Source organism: Elephas maximus, chromosome 15 (assembly GCF_024166365.1).
Source record: "Elephas maximus indicus isolate mEleMax1 chromosome 15, mEleMax1 primary haplotype, whole genome shotgun sequence".
Lineage (NCBI taxonomy): Eukaryota > Metazoa > Chordata > Mammalia > Proboscidea > Elephantidae > Elephas > Elephas maximus.
In genome coordinates this window covers 40396740-40417227 of record NC_064833.1, presented here as the reverse complement: position 1 = coordinate 40417227, position 20488 = coordinate 40396740, and the positions used below count along the sequence as shown (strand labels likewise).

General features: G+C 40.6%; 1 protein-coding gene across 3 annotated transcripts in view; it reads left to right on the top strand.

The window, feature by feature from the left end:
- The window catches only part of GRHL2 (grainyhead like transcription factor 2), a 164780-nt gene that overhangs the window by 66546 nt on the left and 77746 nt on the right, over positions 1 to 20488 (top strand). For all 3 annotated transcript variants that reach the window (XM_049853820.1, XM_049853819.1, XM_049853818.1), the window contains exons 5-7: positions 2323 to 2378; positions 5402 to 5558; positions 9310 to 9421. In XM_049853820.1, coding sequence (XP_049709777.1) covers positions 2323 to 2378; positions 5402 to 5558; positions 9310 to 9421 — 325 coding nt within the window. The remainder of the gene's footprint in view (positions 1 to 2322; positions 2379 to 5401; positions 5559 to 9309; positions 9422 to 20488) is intronic.

The following is a 20488-nucleotide window of genomic DNA, read 5'->3' as shown; positions in this document are numbered from 1 at the left end:
ACAGAGTAGAACTGCCGCCATAGGGTTTCCAAGGCTGTGATCTTTACGGAAGCAGACTGCCACATTTTTCTCCCTTGGAGCAGCTGGTGGGTTTGAACAGCCAACCTTTCAGTTAGCAGCTGAGCTCTTAACCACTGCATCACAAGGGCTCCTGCCCATAAAGATTATAGCCTTAGAAATGCTGTGGAGCAGTTCTGTTCTGAACTATAGGGTTGCTATGAGTCAGAATCAACTCAACAGCAATTGGTTTTGTTTGTTTTTCGAAATCTGTATGGAAACAGATTGCCAGGACTTTCTTCTGTGGTACTTCTGGATGAATTTGAACTGCTAACCTTTAGGTTAGTAGCCAAGGGCAAACCATTTGTGCTATGCAGGGACCCGGGGAGATAGCACACTGACTTGTAAATACTTTGACTTGGAGGTGACATTATTACTTCTACTCACATTTCAGGGCCTATCTAACTGCAGGAGGGCTGAGAGGTTCAGTCCTCCCATGTGCTCAGGAACTGAGAACTACTTATGGGTGAATACCAAATGTCTTTCTTATATATTTATAATTCAACCTGGTATATTGTTCGTAGAATTAACAACTGAATATCTCCAGACCGAAATTTCTTCACATGTAGTAAAAAGATTTAGAGTTTCTCTAAGAAACTTACTTTTCCAATATTGTGATAATGAAGGAATTCTTTCAGAAGGACACTGACTATGATCAAAACTAAAAAAAACCAAACCAGTTGCCATCGAGTCGATTCTGACTCATAGCAACCCTGAAGGACAGAGTAGAACTGCCCCATAGGGTTTCCAAGGAGTGCCTGGTGGATTTGAACTGCCGACCTTTAGGTTAGTAGCTGTAGTGCTTAACCACTATGCCACCAGGGTTTCCGACTATGGTCAAGCCATTACCGTATAATAGTATTTAATACATATGTAGTGCTGACTGTATACCAAGTGCTTGTCTAAATACTTTGCCTCTATTAACTCATTTAATCCTTCCATTAACTATAAGGTGTAAGCCTTTCACGGATGGGGAAAATATGGCACTTGCCCCAGGTTACAAAGGTAATAGGTAAAAGAGCAAGTACTTGACCCCAGACAATCTGGTTCTAGAAACTGTGCTTCTAACCACTCTACTATACTGTGTTTTGCTATGCTGTGTGGCTTCTGTAATTTGTGTTCCATTGACTTGGAATTTGTGACATTTGGGATAAGTGCTGGAGATAATAGAAAATGGAAGAAATGTTTTACATTTTTGAGAAAACAGTTTCTAATACCTGTAAACACTCAATACCTGTGATGATATGAAGGATGTATACCTACTGTGCACTTATCGACTATCTTATTATCCAACATTTCACATTTATGACAGTACACCAATTCCTCACTTATGGACATGGTTAGGTTCCAAAGACCAGGTTCTTATGTGAAAATCAGCATTATGGGAAAATGGAGGATGACCACATCAAATCACAAAATGGAGGCTGACTATATCATTACATCACTGCCAAATTACATCGTTACATAACTGCCAAATCACATCGTTACATAACTGCCAAGCCCCTGAGAATCTTGGCCCAGCCAAGTTAACACATAACCTTAACCATCACAGCCCGCGTTACTCTGGCCTTGCACCTCAGTAGTCATTACTGCCAGATGTATGTTGTTAATGCACAAATAGTCAGATAGTGGATTTTTTTGCTATTGTCATAAATGCAAAATTTTGGATGACGAGATAGTTGATAAGTGAGAAGTAGGTATACAAATAACAAATGTACATACAGATAGCCCCTGACTTATGACGGGGTTCTGTTCCAATGACTCTATTGTAAGTCTGTTTTGATGTAAGTTGAATACCTCTCTCTATCTCTCTTTTTTAGTTTTCATTATTATTGCTGTTTATATCTTTATAAATTCGATCTTTGAACATCTGCGAGCGAACATCTGAGAGTGATAGCATCAGCAAATTATGTGCGGCAACATCGTATGCAGTGCACAGTGCTAACAATAAGATGTACAAAAAAGAGACAAATCACAGATGGTCATAAGTGCAGTTCATGGAAACAGCGAATACACTGTTAAGTCGGGGACTAAATGTATGAGCCATTGACTGTAGTTCTTGGTGTGCAGAGGATATGCAAGATGCATGAACATCTGATAACTATTTTCACTGTAGATTGAAAACATAACACCAAAAAAAGGAATAACTTTTTTTCTAAAGAGAGAGCGTAAAACAGATTGGATACATTTATCACTTTTTTTTTTTTTTTTTTTTGGCACAATGACTCATATTGTTTTAATTTTCATGACTTTTGAACTTTGCAGAAATTTCGGAGCGCTTCAGTTGGGGCTGAGGAGTACATATATGACCAAACTTCAAGGTAAGTTACCAGGATATCAATCTAGAAACTGAGGAACTGATAACCCTTTAAATAAATCCCAAGTTATACACTAAGCATTTATTCTTTGTATACTTTTACGAAACAACCTGATTTCCTATATCTTCAATTCTTCTCTCTATACAAGTGACTTCTACATCATTATTTCCAATCTTGACCAATTTTCTGAAGCCTAGACCCTCTTTTCTTCCTTGTTTTTGCTAGACCTCTCTTCTTCAGTGTTCCTCTGAACCGCATTCACAGGCCTCCAGTTCAACACGTGTAAAATGAAACTCTCTATCTTTCTTTTCTCCTTCTTCCCCTGCTCCTCCACTTCCTTCATATCTGAACTTCTGCTTTGATTTCCTGTTGTGGAAAATGATGTAGCCATCCTCCCAGCCACCCAAGCCACAGGTGTAAGGGTCTGTCTGCCTTCCTGCTATACTTCCACAGCATGCGCCAAGTGTTTAATGTGTCTATTCTACTTGTTATCTCCCTTTCAACTTTACCCTTGTCAACTTTCTCCTGAATTATTGCAATATAACTGATCTCCCTGCCAACGCTTTCCTTCAAGGGCCTCCCATGTACCAGCAATGAGATAAGGATTGGGAATAAAATATAACCTCTCCCTATAAGAGTCCCATAGACTTTGGAGGGGACGTACGTGGTGACAGACAAATTGCAATGCATTTCGCAAGTGATGAGTCCTGGTACAGAGATATACGAACAGAGAGCTCAGAGGATGTACAGGTGTAGGTGTGTGTGGGTGGGTGTGGATGGGAGGTGGATTGGGGAGCAAGGCTTCACAGGAAGTGGCATTTGTGTGGAGTCTTGAAGGATTAGCAGCAGGAGTGTCCTAGGAAAAGAAGGATCAAGAGCACTCTAGGTAGAGAGGCCAGATGTTCAAAGACCTTGAGTCACAATCATGCCTGAAGACAAGAGGGAATGGCAAGAAATGATTTTACCTCTCCCATCCACAGAAATTGCCAGTGATTTTTTTATTTTAGGCGGAATTAAACACAAATTCCTTACGAAGGTTGTCAGATCCCTCCATGTTCTGGTCCCTCTTTACTTTGAACCTTGTTTTCCACCTTATTTCTAACCTTCTTACTTTTTCATATTTGGCCCTCTTCTAGTCTCCCTGTTTCCACTTGATGTCCTCCTTATCCTTCAGGGTCTTGTTCCATTCTCAGGCTCCCCAGTGATCCTCCCCAGATCATCCTCACGAGAACTTGAGTGGGGATGTGGGGAGAATGAAATTCAAAACATCTCCTGAAATGTGGAATGCATATGTAATTTACATGGTAGAAATCCAGATCGCCATGTAATCAGCTCTTAGGCCAGAGCAAAGAGCCTTACCTACCACTCACGTGACCTGGCTTCTCTTTCTGCTGCTGTCACTGTCAGTGGGGTGAGCAATTCCCAGCCCCACTTGAGCTATAAAATGAAGGAGTTGGACCCCACCAGGGGTTCTTATCCTGGATAGGCTTGGGGGACATAGACACCTGAAATTATATTTTAAATAATTTATGTTGACATATGCACTTTTCTGGACGGGGGGTTCATCACTTTCTTCATAATATGTGCCCCCAAATAGTTACGAACCACTGGTCTAGGTGATTCCTAATATCCTGTCCAGCTCTAAAATTCCAATCATACTGTATCAAAATTGCCTTTTCATGCAAAACGGCAATGGAATTGGTTCTGCCTTGAATGATTTGTTTCCCATCTTGTACTAAGAAGCATATTCTGGAATTAGTTTATAAGTTTAAACCTAAGATTTTTATCATCTAAGAGGAGTGTTATTTTGCCCTTCAGCATTTTTTTTCCTCATTAGAGAAGTTAAAAAAAAAAAATCAAACAGCATGGAAATATTTAACAAAGAAAGCAAGAGTATCTTATAATCCCCTAAGTAGGCCATTTTAAGAGGCAAACTTTGAGAGAGTCACCTTTGCATCCAGCTTTCAAAGAATGTGAATTTAAAGAGCTAAAAAATAGATGGTCCCAGTGAAGATTTTTTGGTGATTCAGGAACTAAACAAAACCTTTGTTAGTGAGCCATCACTGTGTGACATCCTGTAGTGTAGCAGATATAAATATTTTTGAGTGAAAATGTTAAAAAATGATGCCCATTTTAAACAGTCGATATAATCTTCAAAGTCAGGAAAATAAGTGTTTTGTTTTGTAATTTAAATTGTGTTTTAAATGTGTTAAAGGAGGGTTCCATAAACTTCTTTTGCAATGGGCTAGGTGGTCAATATGTATTGTGGCTCATACGAACTCTGCCACAACTTTGCAATTGTAGCACAAAAGCAACCAGAGACAATACCAATAGGCAGTGTGTAAACAAATGAGCTTAGCTGTGTTCCAATAAAACTTTATTACAAAAACTGATAGCAGGCCAGATTTGGCCCTTAGATTGTTTACAAACCCCTGATTTACAGTAACCCTGTCATAAGTCTTCTTGCAGGCTTAAAAACAAACAAAAAACCCCACAATGCTCTTTGTTATGGAACTAGGTTCTTACTAATGAATATCTTGATTTTTGAATTTTCACATACTGAAATGTTTTAAAGTGGGATATAACTATTTGAAACATCTTGATTAGATAAAAAGAAGGCTAGGTATATACGCGGATTGAACGAAAGCATTTCACCCAGTTAATCTGTTGCTAGGATAAACATGGCAAATGCTATCAATTCTTGTGCTTCAGGCATTGCCCAGTTGCCAGCTAGGAGCTCACAGATCTTCTCCTGACTCAGCCTTGCTCAGGGGCGAGGAGCATCAATGACTTTCTCTCCCCTCTAAACCACCTGGCTTATGGGTCACTGTTAGAAATGTATACATTGTACTACAAATGACCTTTGGTGCAGTCTCATCTCTTTTACCATACGCTGTGTTTTGTCTCTAAAATAGGGTATGAATATTGGTTAATATTTGTATATAATACTGTTAATGTGAAATTGCTTAGGAAGGCAGGAATGTCCAAGTAAGTGAATCTGACCACTGTTTGTTTTCTGTTCACAGTGGCACATTTCAGTACACCCTGGAAGCCACCAAATCTCTCCGTCAGAAGCAAGGGGAAGGCCCCATGACCTACCTCAACAAAGGACAATTCTATGCCATAACGCTCAGCGAGACTGGAGACAACAAATGCTTCAGACACCCAATCAGCAAAGTCAGGGTATGGGCCCCATTCCTACCTCACAGCCTTTGTGGAACAGTACAGAAGAAAATTCCAAAATAAATAATTCTAGAACAAATGTCAAAGGGTTGGAGCAAGAGAACTTATTGACTTGTTGTTTATCATTTTAATCAGTAACCAATAAACCCCAGGGAAGGAACATGTTTGGAACATGCTTTCTGACTGTATCTAAGGAATTTTTTTTTTTTGCTTCATTCATTGCCTATGTGTTACCTAGTTGTTATTTTTCATCAACAGATCTCAATTTTTTAAGTGAGCAACTCTAAGTCAGGACATATTTGCGGGCAGGAAAGAGCCGCTGCTCTCTGTAAGGAGAATGCAGTTTGTTCTCTGTTCCTGGGCCCTTTGCAACCTTGTCGAAAAGCCTTCTACAGCCCAGTGCTTACTCAGTATTCAACGGATGAGACATGGTCCCTGTCAGGAGTGACTTGGAGGAATTTTCAGATTCGTGCATGTTAGTTCAACTTGTGGGAAGTGAAACTGGAACCCTAGCTTGCTGTCCTGGAAGGCTGCCAGCTTCTGATAATTCTTGCTACTGCCAAGAAGGGAGGGAACTGGTAATCCCTCGTTTCTGAAAAGGAAAATTATAGCAGAGCTCTGAAAAGGAGTTGAAGGACTCTCCTGGCCTATTGTAAAATGACTCATGCTGCTGTGCCCAGGGTGCCTTCCCCACCTTCTTTTACCCTTAGTTACCTCCTCCTGAGCTCTTCAGAGCTCTAGGAGAGGAACACCATGATGTGCCTAGAGCACAAGACAGCCTGAGTGTACCCCCAATCTCAGATTCCCACGAAGAGTCAACAAATGAGGCAGAAGAGAAGGAGCACTCAGACTGATACCAGCTTCAGAGAAAATTGAGATGGTGGTCTCCAAATTAGCTAGGCATTTGGGCTTTGCTTCAATGAGAAAACCAAGGAAGGATTGCTGCTGATTTCCATGTCCAGCAGACCCTCCTCCCTCCACGGCTGTCCCAGATCAGAGCTGTAGGAAGCAGGGCAGTTGAGAATGCGGGGAAGGATGGGGAAGATGTGGGGCTAATGTCCTATACAAAGGTGAGTCCATTGCAGATGGAAAGATGCCTAGTACGCTGTGCGCCTGCCAGCAGAACTGGTATGTTCCAGCCCTGTTGTCTCAGCTACAGTGGAGGATATACAGTAATAGGAATAACAGGAAGTACAAAATAACGACTAATATTTGTTGAGTGTCTTCTAGGTGCCAGATACTGTGTTAAGCACCATATATCTAATCACTCATTTGAAACTAGTAACAACCTTATGGAATGTGCACTCTTGTCTTTACAGTATGACAGATGAGGAAACTTGGGCTTTTAGAAGGCAGCCACTGGCCAAAGTTACATAGCTAAGACATGAGAGAATCAGGATATATCCTAGGCAGATGAACTCCAGAGCTCACCCTCTTAATCACTAAAGTGTACTGCATAAAATAGCATGGAAAGGTAGAGGAATTTTAGCCTAGGGTCCACCTCTGGATATATGTCCTAGGATCTGTACCCGGTACTCACGTGTGTATGTCTGGTAAGTAGACAGTGGATAAAGCTACTTTTTTTTTTTTTTTTTTTATAAATCTGAAAGTCCATGACATATTGTAAACTCCAAGAGTAAAAACTCTCTAAACACCACTGTCATCACCCTGAAAAAGTGGTTGGATGGTTAGTATTCTAAGCCATGACAACAGTTTGGAGCACAGGGACTTTTCCAAGAATTCCACTTTGTTGAAATCATAGAAATAATATAATATGGAGATTTTATTTCCTTGTGGTACATTTTGGCTAAAGCTTGGAGTCTCCCTTCTTGTAAAGACTTTAACACTCTCTATGTGTTGGAATTGACTCGATGGCAACGGGTTTGGTTTGATTTGGAAAGTAAGATGACATCTCTCAGAGGAGATCTTACTCAGTCCTCAGCTCTGGCATCGAAATCATTCTTGAAAACAGGGATGCTCTTGTAATCTACCAGCATTATTTTCTGAAAACAGTGTTTAAGTCTGAATTAAAGCATATAAGGCTTGGAAATAGCTGTTTCAAACTGCCTTTTTCTTTATCACTGAAGAAATAAATTTCCATACCAAGAGAATGCCATTGTTTATGCTCATAGAGTCATTTGCTAGGGAAAAAAATATTTGAAATGTTATTTTTATTTTGGAGCAGATAGAAATAAACACAGTAAACTTTAAAAAATAATTTTGAAAATTATGGTACACATAGATACAACAAAACACTTGCCATTTCACATTTTTTTTTTACATGTACAATTCAGTGGCATTAATTACATTCATCATGTTGTGCAATCATAAACTTTTAAACAGAAAAGTTGGAAGAAGTTGGACGAGAGTGAAGAGCTGGCTGAGCTCACATTTCCAGCAGCGCAGTCCATGGTTTCCTTCCTGGCAGTTAAAGGTCATGCTGCTTGTTAATCTGAATAATACAGATACATGCGTCTACACTAGGTTTTCTGACAGACATCTGCTTTCTTAAGTAATGAGTGTTAACACACATTAGGAGTGAGCCAGGGATTGAACTGACAGTCAGCAGCAAGGATGTACGTGGTGTCTATTATTTGTCAGGCACCTGGGACACTGGTAGACAAACACACTGTCCCTGTCCTCCACGAGTTTGAAGTCGAATGAGAACACATTGCTATTGACTAATTGTAACTAATTAAGTAAATGACTACCAGCGTGTGAAATGCTACAGAGCAGAAGTTCCTAAGGAATGAGAGTCAACAAAATATTCTTCTAGAATAGTAGGAAGGTGTGTTAACTATGAAGTTATTTGGAATACTATTCTCCCCTTTTCACCCCGTATCCAAAATACTTTGTAGTCCTAAGCCTTTCTACTATTTCAGAAAAATATTTCACTGACTCTCATTCCTTAAGAGCTTCTCTGTAACATTTCACACAGTAGTAGTAGTATTCAAATTGGATTCTTATTTCTACATGATAATTAGTTTCTCAGGCTAATTTTTAAAGTATAAACCAAACAAAAACCCATTGCCGTCTAGTCGAGACCAACTCATAGCAACCCTATAGGACAGAGTAGAACTGCCCCATAGAGTTTCCAAGGAGCACCTGGTGGTTTTGAATTGCCGACCTTTTGGTTAGCAACCATAGCACTTTACCACTACGCCACCAGGGTTTCCTTTTAAAGTATACCCACATTATATTTAAATAAGTAGCATAGTTGATGTTGTATTTTTTGGTCTATGAAATATCTGAGCTATGTTCATCAATCCAAATCCGTCTGTTAGTATTTCTCTCATTACCTCCACTATTCTAGCCTGAACCTCAAAACTAGAGCAGAGATAGGTGTTTGCTCCTTTACAAATGGCACGAGATTCTGCATTGAAGGGTACGAAATTTCAAAAATGTGCTTGTTTCTGATACGTGAAGAAAAGTTTTTTTTTAAGTTTTTCTGCTCACCTTACAAAATAACAAATTTGCTGGTAATTAATTGGTCAATCCAGTTGTTCATAACTTCAGCGGTAAAAACCACGTAGGAGTCTCTTTTTCTCTATGCTGTACTTATTTCCCAATCAGTTTTTAAGTGGGCCCATTTTAAAACAAAACGAGTCCTATAACGGAGCTTGAGTGGGCTTTTCTCAACCAAGAAAACAGCATTACAGAACACACCTTGGGCGGAACTGCCGGAACTGGAGCGTGTTTGAGGCAACCTAGACTGAACAGAAAGTAAGCTCCGTGATTCTCCCTTCTGCAGAGCGTGGTGATGGTGGTCTTCAGTGAAGACAAAAACCGAGATGAGCAGCTGAAATACTGGAAGTACTGGCACTCTCGGCAGCACACGGCCAAGCAGAGGGTCCTCGACATCGGTAAGTTGGCCACAGTCTTTGATGAAGTGGCAGGGTGTCGTGATGCCAAAGAAGGCCCAGCGCAGTGATCACAGAGAGCACCCACATCTCTCCTGGGATAGGCCAGGCTAGTCTATGCACTTTTCATGTTAACATATTTCATTCCCATCGGGCCAGCACAACAAAATCAGGCTAGGTCCAGAGAAAAGCATTTTCTCTTCCATGAAAGGCAACTGTGCGTCACATAATAGTAGAGATATATTTAGATTTAGAAGGATTGTTTGCGTTTCTAGAGCATGTTTCCATACCCTCCCGTGTTTGAGCTTAGCAGGTGGGCAAGCAGGTCAGATGAATGCTTAGCCCTTTGACATGAATAAACTCAGGCTCATGCAGCGCTAAGGCACTTGGTGAAGGTCACATGATTAGGTAGTTAGCTCTAGTCACTAGTTCTCCAACCATTGCTGCTTCTACTCCAACAACCTAGTGCAAGTAGTACTAGGTGATCAGGTGAACTAAAGCGTTTAAAAGACTTGAATTTTTCTGCCAGTAAAGAAGGAATGAACATGCTAGGCACATTTTCTAGAGCCTGTTTCCTCCTAAAAATGATGCCTGTTCTCTGGAGATCCCTACACTTCTGGTCAGTCATCACTTAAGGTCCAGTCAGGGGAGCAGAGCCCATGCCAAGTAGCTCAATGGAGGAGATGCATTGCAAAGGTTGGATGGGCTGAAGGTACAGTGAGCCAATCCAGAGATGAGCAATGGCAGGATCTGCAGTTATTACCTGTAGGCTGAGGGAACAAAGGGAGAAGGTGGTGTTAGCAGGAGCCACCCAGCAGGAGCTCAGACCCTGAAGAGGTTGCCTCTGCAGGAGCTGGGACCACAGTGAGAGGCGGAACCCCAGAGGAATCACTTCAGAGACATCGCTCAGTGCCAACAGGGAGGAGGAGAAATATCCTGGCTTTTCCCTGCCTCCCATTGTCCTGGTATTGCTTCCCATTGGCCCAATGTAACCCAAAGCCAGAGAGTGCAAGGCCCTAGAACATGTGGTTTGCAGGAGTCCACCTCTGAGAGATACAAAACAAAGGGGATCTTAAAGTTTCTGAAAGTTACTTAGAAACACATATACTGACATGTTTCTAAGTGATTTTAACTCTTTACATAATGCTGTTTTCATAAGAAATACGTGGTTTCTTATTTGTAGGCTTTATCACTCCATTTTGCGGACCAAGAAGGGTGTAGGAAAGCAAGGCTTCCGTTGTGTTGGGTGTCAGAAGGTGTCACTGGGTCATTAAAAGGATGTTTGTTTTGATTTCTTACCCACTGCAATGCTGGATTTTTTAAAATCTTCCATCCCACCCTTGCTAAGATCCTGTGACCCATGGCAAAAAGGTGCCTAGGTTAAGGTTAGAAATCAGCTTTGAACACTTGGAAACTAATTAGTGCTTTGTACTGCAAAATAGCTGAGCCACTCCTCCCCCAACATGTGGGGGCACACAGACACACACACACACAGAGACACACACACACACACCCTTTCTATTAACTAGTTAAACATACTTATTTGTCTTATAAACAAGGAAACAGGTCTATAGAGACTCATCCACACTCTACCTCCCTCCCTCTCAAATGACTTGTCCTTGGATAATTAGTGCAAGGGTTGGGATAAGAACAGGCTTCCTAACTCGGGTCGATGCACTGAACCTCTGGGGCAGGCTGACTAGGGCAAGGGATTCGGGGAAACTTGCCTTAACCTGCTTTTTAGCCAATTGGCATAGAGCAGAGGAATGATTTTATTTTATTTGAGAATTTAGCCTTATAATTATGACCCAAGAAAATGAGAGGAGCAATTAAATAGAAATATGGACTAAGTCCAAACAAGGCAGATAATAAAAGGATTTTATTGGCATATCTGTTGATTTAACTTTGATATCATTACAGGGCTTATTTATTATTTTGGACTAGAATGATTTCTCAGATCTTGTAGGATTTCATATCTCATCTGTCTTCTTTATCACCTCCTTCCTTCCTTCAGACTCTTGTCCTTCGTACAACACTATACGCACGTGCACACACACACTTTACCTTTGAGGTCTGTGACTTTTACTGAGTAGCATTATGGCTAGTTGGGCTACTGGCTTTGAACCGAAGATCAAGGCATTGAATAAGCCCCTTAGATTCAAAGGGATGATCTATTTTCTGAGCACAATCTATTCTCCTAATTTCAGCTAGCTACCTGGCAGCTGCTCTCACAGGGTGAGGGAACATGCAAAAACATCATCTAATTCATTGTTCTGCTGCTCTTCTGGAGCAAAACCACGTATTGCTCTGCAGTGGGTTGTTAGCACGATTTTTGTGCGTAAAGGAGAACGAGCCTGGGACGGCATGTGCATTTGGACAGAGGCACCATTGGTCATGACCCTGGAGTGCTGTGTTGAGAACGTTTATGAGGCCACAACCAGGTGTATTTCAGAGGGTTACCGATGCCTATTTAAGGTGAAGGGAGGTGGAAGTGCTTTACATTTGCCAATTTTCCTTGAGGACATTGTAATGGCCTAAAAAAAGAGAAAGAAGAATCTAAGATTATTTATTGTATTTCTTTATCAAAGCCTCCAAAGAAGCTGGAGGTTAAAGTAGGACTCAAAGTTGCAGTTTCCAAATCTTTACCAGCAACTGTGAATTCCAGTCTGGTCAGCAAATTCAGCTGAGCCATCCAGGCGGTGACCTTGAAGCTGGAGTTGAGGGGTCAAGATTAGGTCTCTCTAGCTAAAGCAGAGATTGCTAACTGGTAGTCCCTGGAGTCTATGGTGGGTTTTAGGGCAACCACGCATATCCTCAAATGAAGCTTGAATGAATATGTGCCATTTTTCATCATGTTTTCTGGGGTGCCCAGGATAGTCAGACCTGTCTGCCTACACTGGGCTGCTCTGCCTCTACTCCAGACCTCCACCAGCAACAAAGCTGATCCAGCTTCACCTCCCATTATGTCTTTCCTTCGTTTGGCATCCCTTCAGCACGCATGCTCAAGGATTGTTCTGCCGACTCTTGTACCCCGTAATAACGATGTCTGGCGAATATTCTTACGCCTTTCTGTACAGAAACTTATCTTAACTTCAACTTGGTTGTCAGTTGTTCTTTGAGGCCTGTTCCCTCATCTCCCACAGCTACTGCATTTTTCTGCAAATAATGTACCCACGTAAATAACGTGCCCACACATATAACACACATAGTGTGCCTGGGAAAATAATGTGCAAGGGGGTTGTGTGGTTGGCAAAAAACATACGATGGGTGGATTATTTGTGGAAAAATACGGTAATTCTCTGAGCAGCGTGCTGGTTGCCTGATAGAGAGAGGAATCCCATGTGTCCAGGGGAGTTCTGTTTTTGGAGAGTGGGAGCCTGAGGAAGGAGGCTGCTCCTCAGAGAGCTTCGAGGCCTGGCGGTCCAGGTGCCTTGTCACATGAGCGGAGTTCCCAGTGAGGCTCTTCCTGCATCACACCAGGCCTGTTCCTGCGGTAGCTACCCCCTCTGTCCAGGATGGTCTTTGGACAGATATTTATACCACTCACCCTCTCACTTCTTTCAGGTGTTTGCTTGTTACCTTATCAGAGAGGTCTTCCCTGTCACCTTACCTGAACGTTGTACCCTTGTCGCACTCAATCTCCCTTATCCTTATTTACTTCAGAGAACTTATCACCACCCAAGATGTTCGTTACTTACATATGTTTATATTTCTTATTGCTTTTCCTCCTCCTGCTAGAAAGAAAGCTCCATGAGAGCAGAGACTTGTTTGTTTTGTTCTCTACTCTGGCCCCAATTCTTAGCATAGGGCTTGAGACATAGTGAGCGTTAAATAAATATATCCTAATGAATGAGTAAATGAATAATGAGTGAATGAGACTCTTATTCTGCTGGCAGAGTGTAGGCCTCATGAAGGAATAGACTGTATCTTAATAACAGCTGCCATACATGTATTCATTGCCTCCTGTGTTCTAGGCACTTAATATACCCCACATATCAACATTTTGTCCTCAAAGCTACCCATTTTGTTATTCAGAAACTGAGAATGAAAGGTTAAGAATTCTACCCAAGGTTACAGCCTGGTATGTGGTGTAGGTAGGATGGGACCCAAGAATGCCAGAGTTTGCACCCCTTGTTGTCTTTATTGTTCTTTCTCTCATTCCACCATGTATCGTCCCCCTCTTCACCTCTATCTTGTCTCCTAAGTTAGTGCTTGGCACCCACCAGGCATGGGTGTATGTAGAGTAACTGAAGACATCCAGATCTGGAGAAAAGTTCTGGGGTCTGGGTGGCAGGATTCTTGACTGCTGTTCTGACATATCTGAAAGTCAATTCTGATTGGTTCTTGTGTGCTAGGTATAAACTATTTTGGAGGGGGGAAGGGGAGAAGGAAGCATTAGCAATGACTTCTGACTTGATAAAACTAAAGCAAACAAGGCAAGGCCCAAGTAGATCCTGCTGCTTTTCAAAGTCACACAAGCAGCGTTCTCCAAGTCGGACAAGTTCCTTCTTCTGAGTTCACTGAGCAACAACAGTTATTCAAGGTCATAAATAAGTTTGCAGTCTGCAGCCCAAGGAGCATTCCTGTGTCAATATACCTCCCGTATGGAATAGCCATGCAGATTATATTTGTAGTTTGGTTATCTCTGAGTGTGAGATCCTCTTCATAATGAAACATGGAGTTAGTCATGGCCCTATATTTGTTGATACCGGCTTGAAAAAAGGCATAGTTATTCCACATTCATTCAGCAAGCATTTATTGAGCACCTGCTATGTGCCAGATCATTTGTTAGACAGTGGCGATTCAAAGGTAATTAAGGCAGAGCCCTTGCCTTCAAACTACTCAAGTGCTGGGGGAGCGGAGGTTGGCTCGGGACTGAGTTCAGTCAGGGACATGTTGATTTGGAGGCACACATAGCACACAGGCAGCAGGGTGGGAGTTCCCCTGGACTTGTTTGCACAGTGCAGGTTATCCAGCCTTGTACAGTGTGTGCCATTTAAAAAATATTTGCAATGAATTGCAAATCACCAAATTAACTGGATTAGTGTCAAATTTACTCAATCAGTGGATAATCCCAAAAGCACTTTCTGGAGAAGACACATTTTTCTATTGTTAGCTTTCAAACAGGAAAGGACAATTAGAAGAACAGAGGTTCAGAAATTAATGTTAACTTTAGAAAATGAAAGCCAGAAACTACAACAGATAATTTACAGCACAGTTACATATGTCTCTCTATGGAACAGAATAAAGAACTGCTTTACTACTTTACAATGCAACTATTCCAAAATAATGAACTTCACAGTTTTTACATTTTCATAATGGGTGGTATGGCTTGTAATGTACTGAGACCGATTCACAAGTACATTCGAAGAAGAAATATTTGTTTACAGTCACATCCAATATAACCATCATTGATATAATTTTGTAGTTAATTGTGAAGCTAACCATACGCTGTTTATTCAATCTCTGCCTTTAATTCTGGGTTCATGGTAATCTTTCCCTGTATTAGGATATATTAGCTATATTGTTAATATTAATCCTGTAGTTTTCCATAGTAATTAGCAGGTAATTATAGTACATCTTTGGTTATTAGCGTGTGATTACAGGATGTTCACCAGTGCTCAAATACAATTCCATTTCTTAAGAGCCAATTGTTAAATCGTGCTCTATTGCTAGCTTTATATGAAGGTAAAGCTTCCCATGAAAACCTAAGTTCCGACTATATCAAAACTCAAAACATGTCTTCAATCTTAGTTCTTCATAATTCCCTTCGAAGGTCAAAGAGGAGCCTTTCAAAAAAACTCTAACAACAGAATTTTGCCAAGCTGACCACTGTGAATTGTTCAGCTCGGTGGTTCTGCCCCAGCCTAGGAACTCTCCTCGGTGTGGAGTCATACTCTACTTTCAAATAGGAATTGTAATTAACATTAAGTAACACTCTCTTTTTTTTTTTTTTTTTTATTGTTTCCTGGAGGGGACTGGCATTGGTGGTTCAGTGGTAGAATTCTTGCCTTCCAGGTTCGATTCCCGGCAATGCACCTCATGTGCAGCCACCACCCATCTGCCAGTGGAGGCTTGTGTGTGGCTGTGATGCTGAACAGGTTTCAGCAGAGCTTCCAGACTCAGACAGACTAGGAAGAAAGACCTGGCTATCTACTTCTGAAAATCAGCCAATGAAAAGCCTATGGATCCTAATGGTCCGATCTACCACTGGTCATGGGGATAGCATAGGACTTGACAGTTTCGTTGCATTGTGTATGGGGTCGCCATGAGTTGGGGGTTGATTAGATGGCAGCTGACTACAACAAGAGACTGGCTTCGGGAGTGTGCTACAGGTGTGCTTTCTTTAGGCTACTCTGAGAATTATGAAGAAAAACGGGAGGGTAGAGGGTTGGGTGGAGAGTTGGAGTGGTAGGGATTGGGATGGGGGAGAGGGCACGACTGCTGCCTCCCAGGAGGTCAAGTGGCTGAGTGAACTCGTGGCCCAAACAGGCCCAACAGACAAAAGTATCCAGCTACTCACTTCTCTCTTCACCAGAGTTTCTACTTTTGTTTAGCTTAGTTCTCTGGAGAGCTGTTCTTCCCCCCAGGATTATGCAAACCTGCTTTCTCCCTGCAGATACGAAAATGTGGGTTTTCCTCCTTTGAAAATAACTCAAATGGAATTTCAGTTTTTGATTTTTTTTTTTTGTAGACTCTTTTCACATTTCTGAACAGATAGGAAAGGTAACTGTGATTTTAAAAAAAAGAATTAAAAAAAAAAAACCTTTTGAAAGCCTACAACTTTAAAAACAAAATTCCATTGAGAACCAAGGTGGTAAGTCACAACTAAGTCAGGAAAGCCAGCTTGATCCCAGCTTCCTCCACAGGACCAGATGTGAGGGGGAAGCTGGGTTGTGGGCCAGAAACTCCCCAACGTGCAGATCCATATTCTCCCTCTCTTTTTCATCAGCTCTGTTACCACATTCACCTGCAGCATAAGATATGGTCTGTTTTGCAGAGAAGTGCTGTAGCTACAGTTACTGGACATTTTTTTCCATCTTCAACATTTGGTTAGGAAACATTTATGTGATAAAAGTACAGTCAGCTATGAATGTTTTTTGTTTTAAAGTATTATAAAATCCAAGTTTGTTTTCTTTTTTTAAAGGTTAATATTTGTTCAGTGAGAAAATAATAATGTTCAATAATAATTAAGCCATGATGGGTTTTCATTTATTGCACACATGCCTCAGTATGAATCCCAGAAACTCACTCTGTCAAGGACAACAGCTCTGGAGGAGTCACTTCTTCCTCTGCAGGTGTGACTAGTGAAGACCTAGGGCATGGGCTTTGGTTTACGTCCAGACAGTAGTACTTTGGGTGTTTCACTTGATTTACATTCTGTCCATCCCAGGTGAAGTGGAACTTTTTGAGTGCAGAGGGAACTTGTCTTTTTACCTTTGTATACCCCTCACCTGGCAGAGCCTGGCACGAAATAGATGCTTCATAAATGTTGACTAGTTGATGAGCAAACTGTCAGGTATGGTTTTGTGTATCTCAGTGACAGTTATAGCAAGTGGACACAGGCCTAGTTAACTGGGAAATCAGGCTGGGATTGCACTCTCTCCTCTTCCATGCTGAAAGGATCACTTTTGATAGTACCGTTCTGGATGCTGGGAGGCCAGATGCCCTTTGGGGACTTTAATGTGTCATATTTAAATATTATTTTATTATACTGTAGACCTTCTGATGAAACTTTTTTTAACAACTGTAAGACTTAGTTGCCAGCATAGAAATACAAGGGAAATGTCACCTTTTAAAATTAATTAATTAGAAATCATAACTGTTTCAGCAAATGGGAAACAAGCTTTAAAAAAAAATAAAGTAGCGAGATTGGAGAGTAAAAAATTGCAATTCCTTTAGCACTTTATCATTATTTCTTCACTGCTCTTAGGAAGTGTGTGTAACTGGTTCCAGGGCATTACTGTTTAATAAGTTGTTTCTTCTAAAGTGTTTCTGCACTGGTGGTGATTCTAAAGTCTTGAGTGGACAACCAGAAGGGACATTACAGAGAGGTTGAAAGCATGTAATGGATGTGTGGATACCCCTCTGAGACACTCTGCGTTAGCGAGAGGGTAAAGCTGTCCCATAAAGAGATACTGGCTTAGTTGATGAACTTTCAAAATTAACACACACGCACATGCACACACACATGCACACACACACACTCACACACACACATGAATAACTGAAACCACTTAGTAGACCCACTATATTTAATGCTGTAAAGTACATTATTTCCTCTTTTCATTTCTTTTCCCCCATTTACTGGGCACTGTGTTGTTTTTTCCCTCATCAGTGTGACCTTTCTTATTTAATATATATGGCTACAATGCCATGCTGTCATCTCAAACATGCAACCTATACTTTTATTTGAGTTCATATTTTTGGCATGGATTCTAATTATTTTCTTTCTTCATAGATGTATTTAATGAAACCTCTGGTAGCTTAATAGTCTCACTTTTTTTAGTATTATTTGATTGGCTTAAAATTATATTAAAAAATACAGTATGATAGTTTCATGAGACTCACGTATTTACGGAACAAAGCAGCAAAAGCTGGTCTTTTTAGCCATTTTTCAGCATTTACTTGAAGTCTTCTTCTCACTGTCTTTCAACACAAACAGATTTATGTCTTCCCAGTACCCTCCAGTGTAAAATTAGGCAAACTTAAAGTTTTTCTTCTTTGTTTACAAAACCCAAAACTTGCCAAGAGAAAGTTTTTCTAAAATTAAATTAAGCTCCTTGAGGTTGTAGAAGCCAAAGTAAGGTGAAGCTAATCTGAAGAAAACTCTTTGAACAGGCTCCCGGAATGTGGAGCTGCTGCTATTTTTTCTGCTTTTGAAAAGACCGGTAATGAAATAACTGAGTGCTTAAAAGATGAGAGCCTCATCGTTGTTCAACAAATCCTGTGCGGTAGGTCCTTTTATCATCTCCATTTTACAGACAGGGAAACCAGCTTAGAGAGGTTATGTGGCTTTTCTGAAGTCACTGCTGATTCAGTTGAACTCACCAATGGTCCCCAGAGGCTGCGGTCAGCATGAAAAAACTAGTTGCCATTGAATCAACCCCGACTCACGGTGACCTCACGTATGTCAGAGTAGAACTATGCTCCACAGAGTTTTCAATGGCTGCTTTTTTGGAGGTAGGTGACCAGGCTTTTCTTCTGAGGAACCTCTGGGTGGACTTGAACCTCCAACCTTTCAGTTAGCAGCTGAGCACATTAACCATTTGTACTACCAGGAACTCAATGGTTAGCATTGTAAGGGTAAACAGTACAGTTTCCCTCTTTTGAAGGAGAAATTAATTTTCTTAAAGAAATATATTTAAGAGATGTGGAATTTCAATTTTGAAATAATATCTAAATCCTCTAATAATGTCAAAATTGATGGAAAATAAAGAGGAATAGCAGCACGAGTAATTCAAATGGCAGTTAATGCAAAAATAATTCACATATTCACATATTTATTATATTAAGTGATAAAATGCAGACTAGGAAACTAGAATAAAACATGAAGAATTCACACATCATACAAATATAAATTATTTACAGAAGCAACATCCGTATTGTCATTCATTCAGCAAACTGTCAGAAAGTGCTAGGTACTTTTGGTTGTATCACAAGTTAAATGTGTGGACCAGAGACAAAACAGTTAGCTTAAAATTAAATCTCACTGAGTAACACGGACTAATGCAAAGAGATTAATTTTAAGCCTGTCGAAGTTGACTTAAATTTGAAGCTATATATCTTGGTGCATGTTTAGGCCCATGTGCATGTGGGTTTATATGTCAACACACAGGATATGACCTATTGTCGGTTTCAAAATCAATGTTGTGAGTCAGGACTAGCACTCAAAAAAATAAAATAAAATCAAGTAGAATACGAAGTATTATCATACTATAGAACATAATAATGGGGTACAATGTAACATGTGTTTCTTTCTCCCTTTCGGTTTATGGTAATACAGTTTGAAAGTCATGACATTGGCCTGTATAATTTCTTTTCTAGAAACAGGAGGATGAACCAAACACAAATAAAATTCTAGGCTTAGCCTAAAGAGAAAAATCCCAAGAAAGATTCCATCTTAAACGATATCTGTGAGGGTATTATAATACACCTTGAGAGTAACCAGTAATAATATTATTAATAATAACAGCTTTAATAATATCAAAGAGTCGCTGTCTACCAGTCACATACACTGAGTCACAAATTATGTTTTCATATTGTCAGTTATCATTGTTCTGGATTATATATGGTAAGGTGTTCATTTGAAAGATTATATACCACAGAACTCAAAGAGCTCTGGTTTTGTATGTAGAACAATTTCTAGCTTCCAGTCTCAGCGTGGTCCTTGTAAATTAAACTAAGTAACTAGGAGGATGGGAAGTGGTAGTTAACATGTTTGCCTGTTCCCTACTCTACAAAATGGGAATAATAAAAATTGTTACTGCTCACGGTCAGGGGTAGAACTGCATGATGTAATGTTTGTGAAGTAAATATATTTAGCATAGAACCTAGCACACGCTCAGCTCTCAAAAAGGGTTGCTGTTACTATTATTTGCTCATAGGCTGGGACCAAATGATGGAAATACATTTAGTACCTCCAAAACTCAGCTCAAGTGTCAACACACTTAAGGAAACCCAGGTTACCTCTGGCTTGGTGGATTCGTTAGAGAGTTCTTGTGAGTCATTCAGGTTTTGAGAAGATGCTTCTTTGATTCTGAAAAGCAGAGAAAAATTTCAGAGGCTACTTAGCCTGGAGTTTGTTTTTTCTATCTGCTTCCACTCACAGCTAATAACCTTAGAATGACCCCCGACTGTTTGCTGAATCTGCACTGGTCCTACCTGACCTTTGCAGATATGGAAAAGTGATGTTTGGGGAGATATGGGATGGGGGAAAGCGGGGACCAGTAATGGTTTTACCATCCACTTTGAGACTTAGGAGGGTTCTGTTAACTTTGATGGAGTCCCTGGGTGGAGAAACCTTTAACCCATTCAGCTGCTAACTGAAAGGCTGGAGGTTCGAGTCCA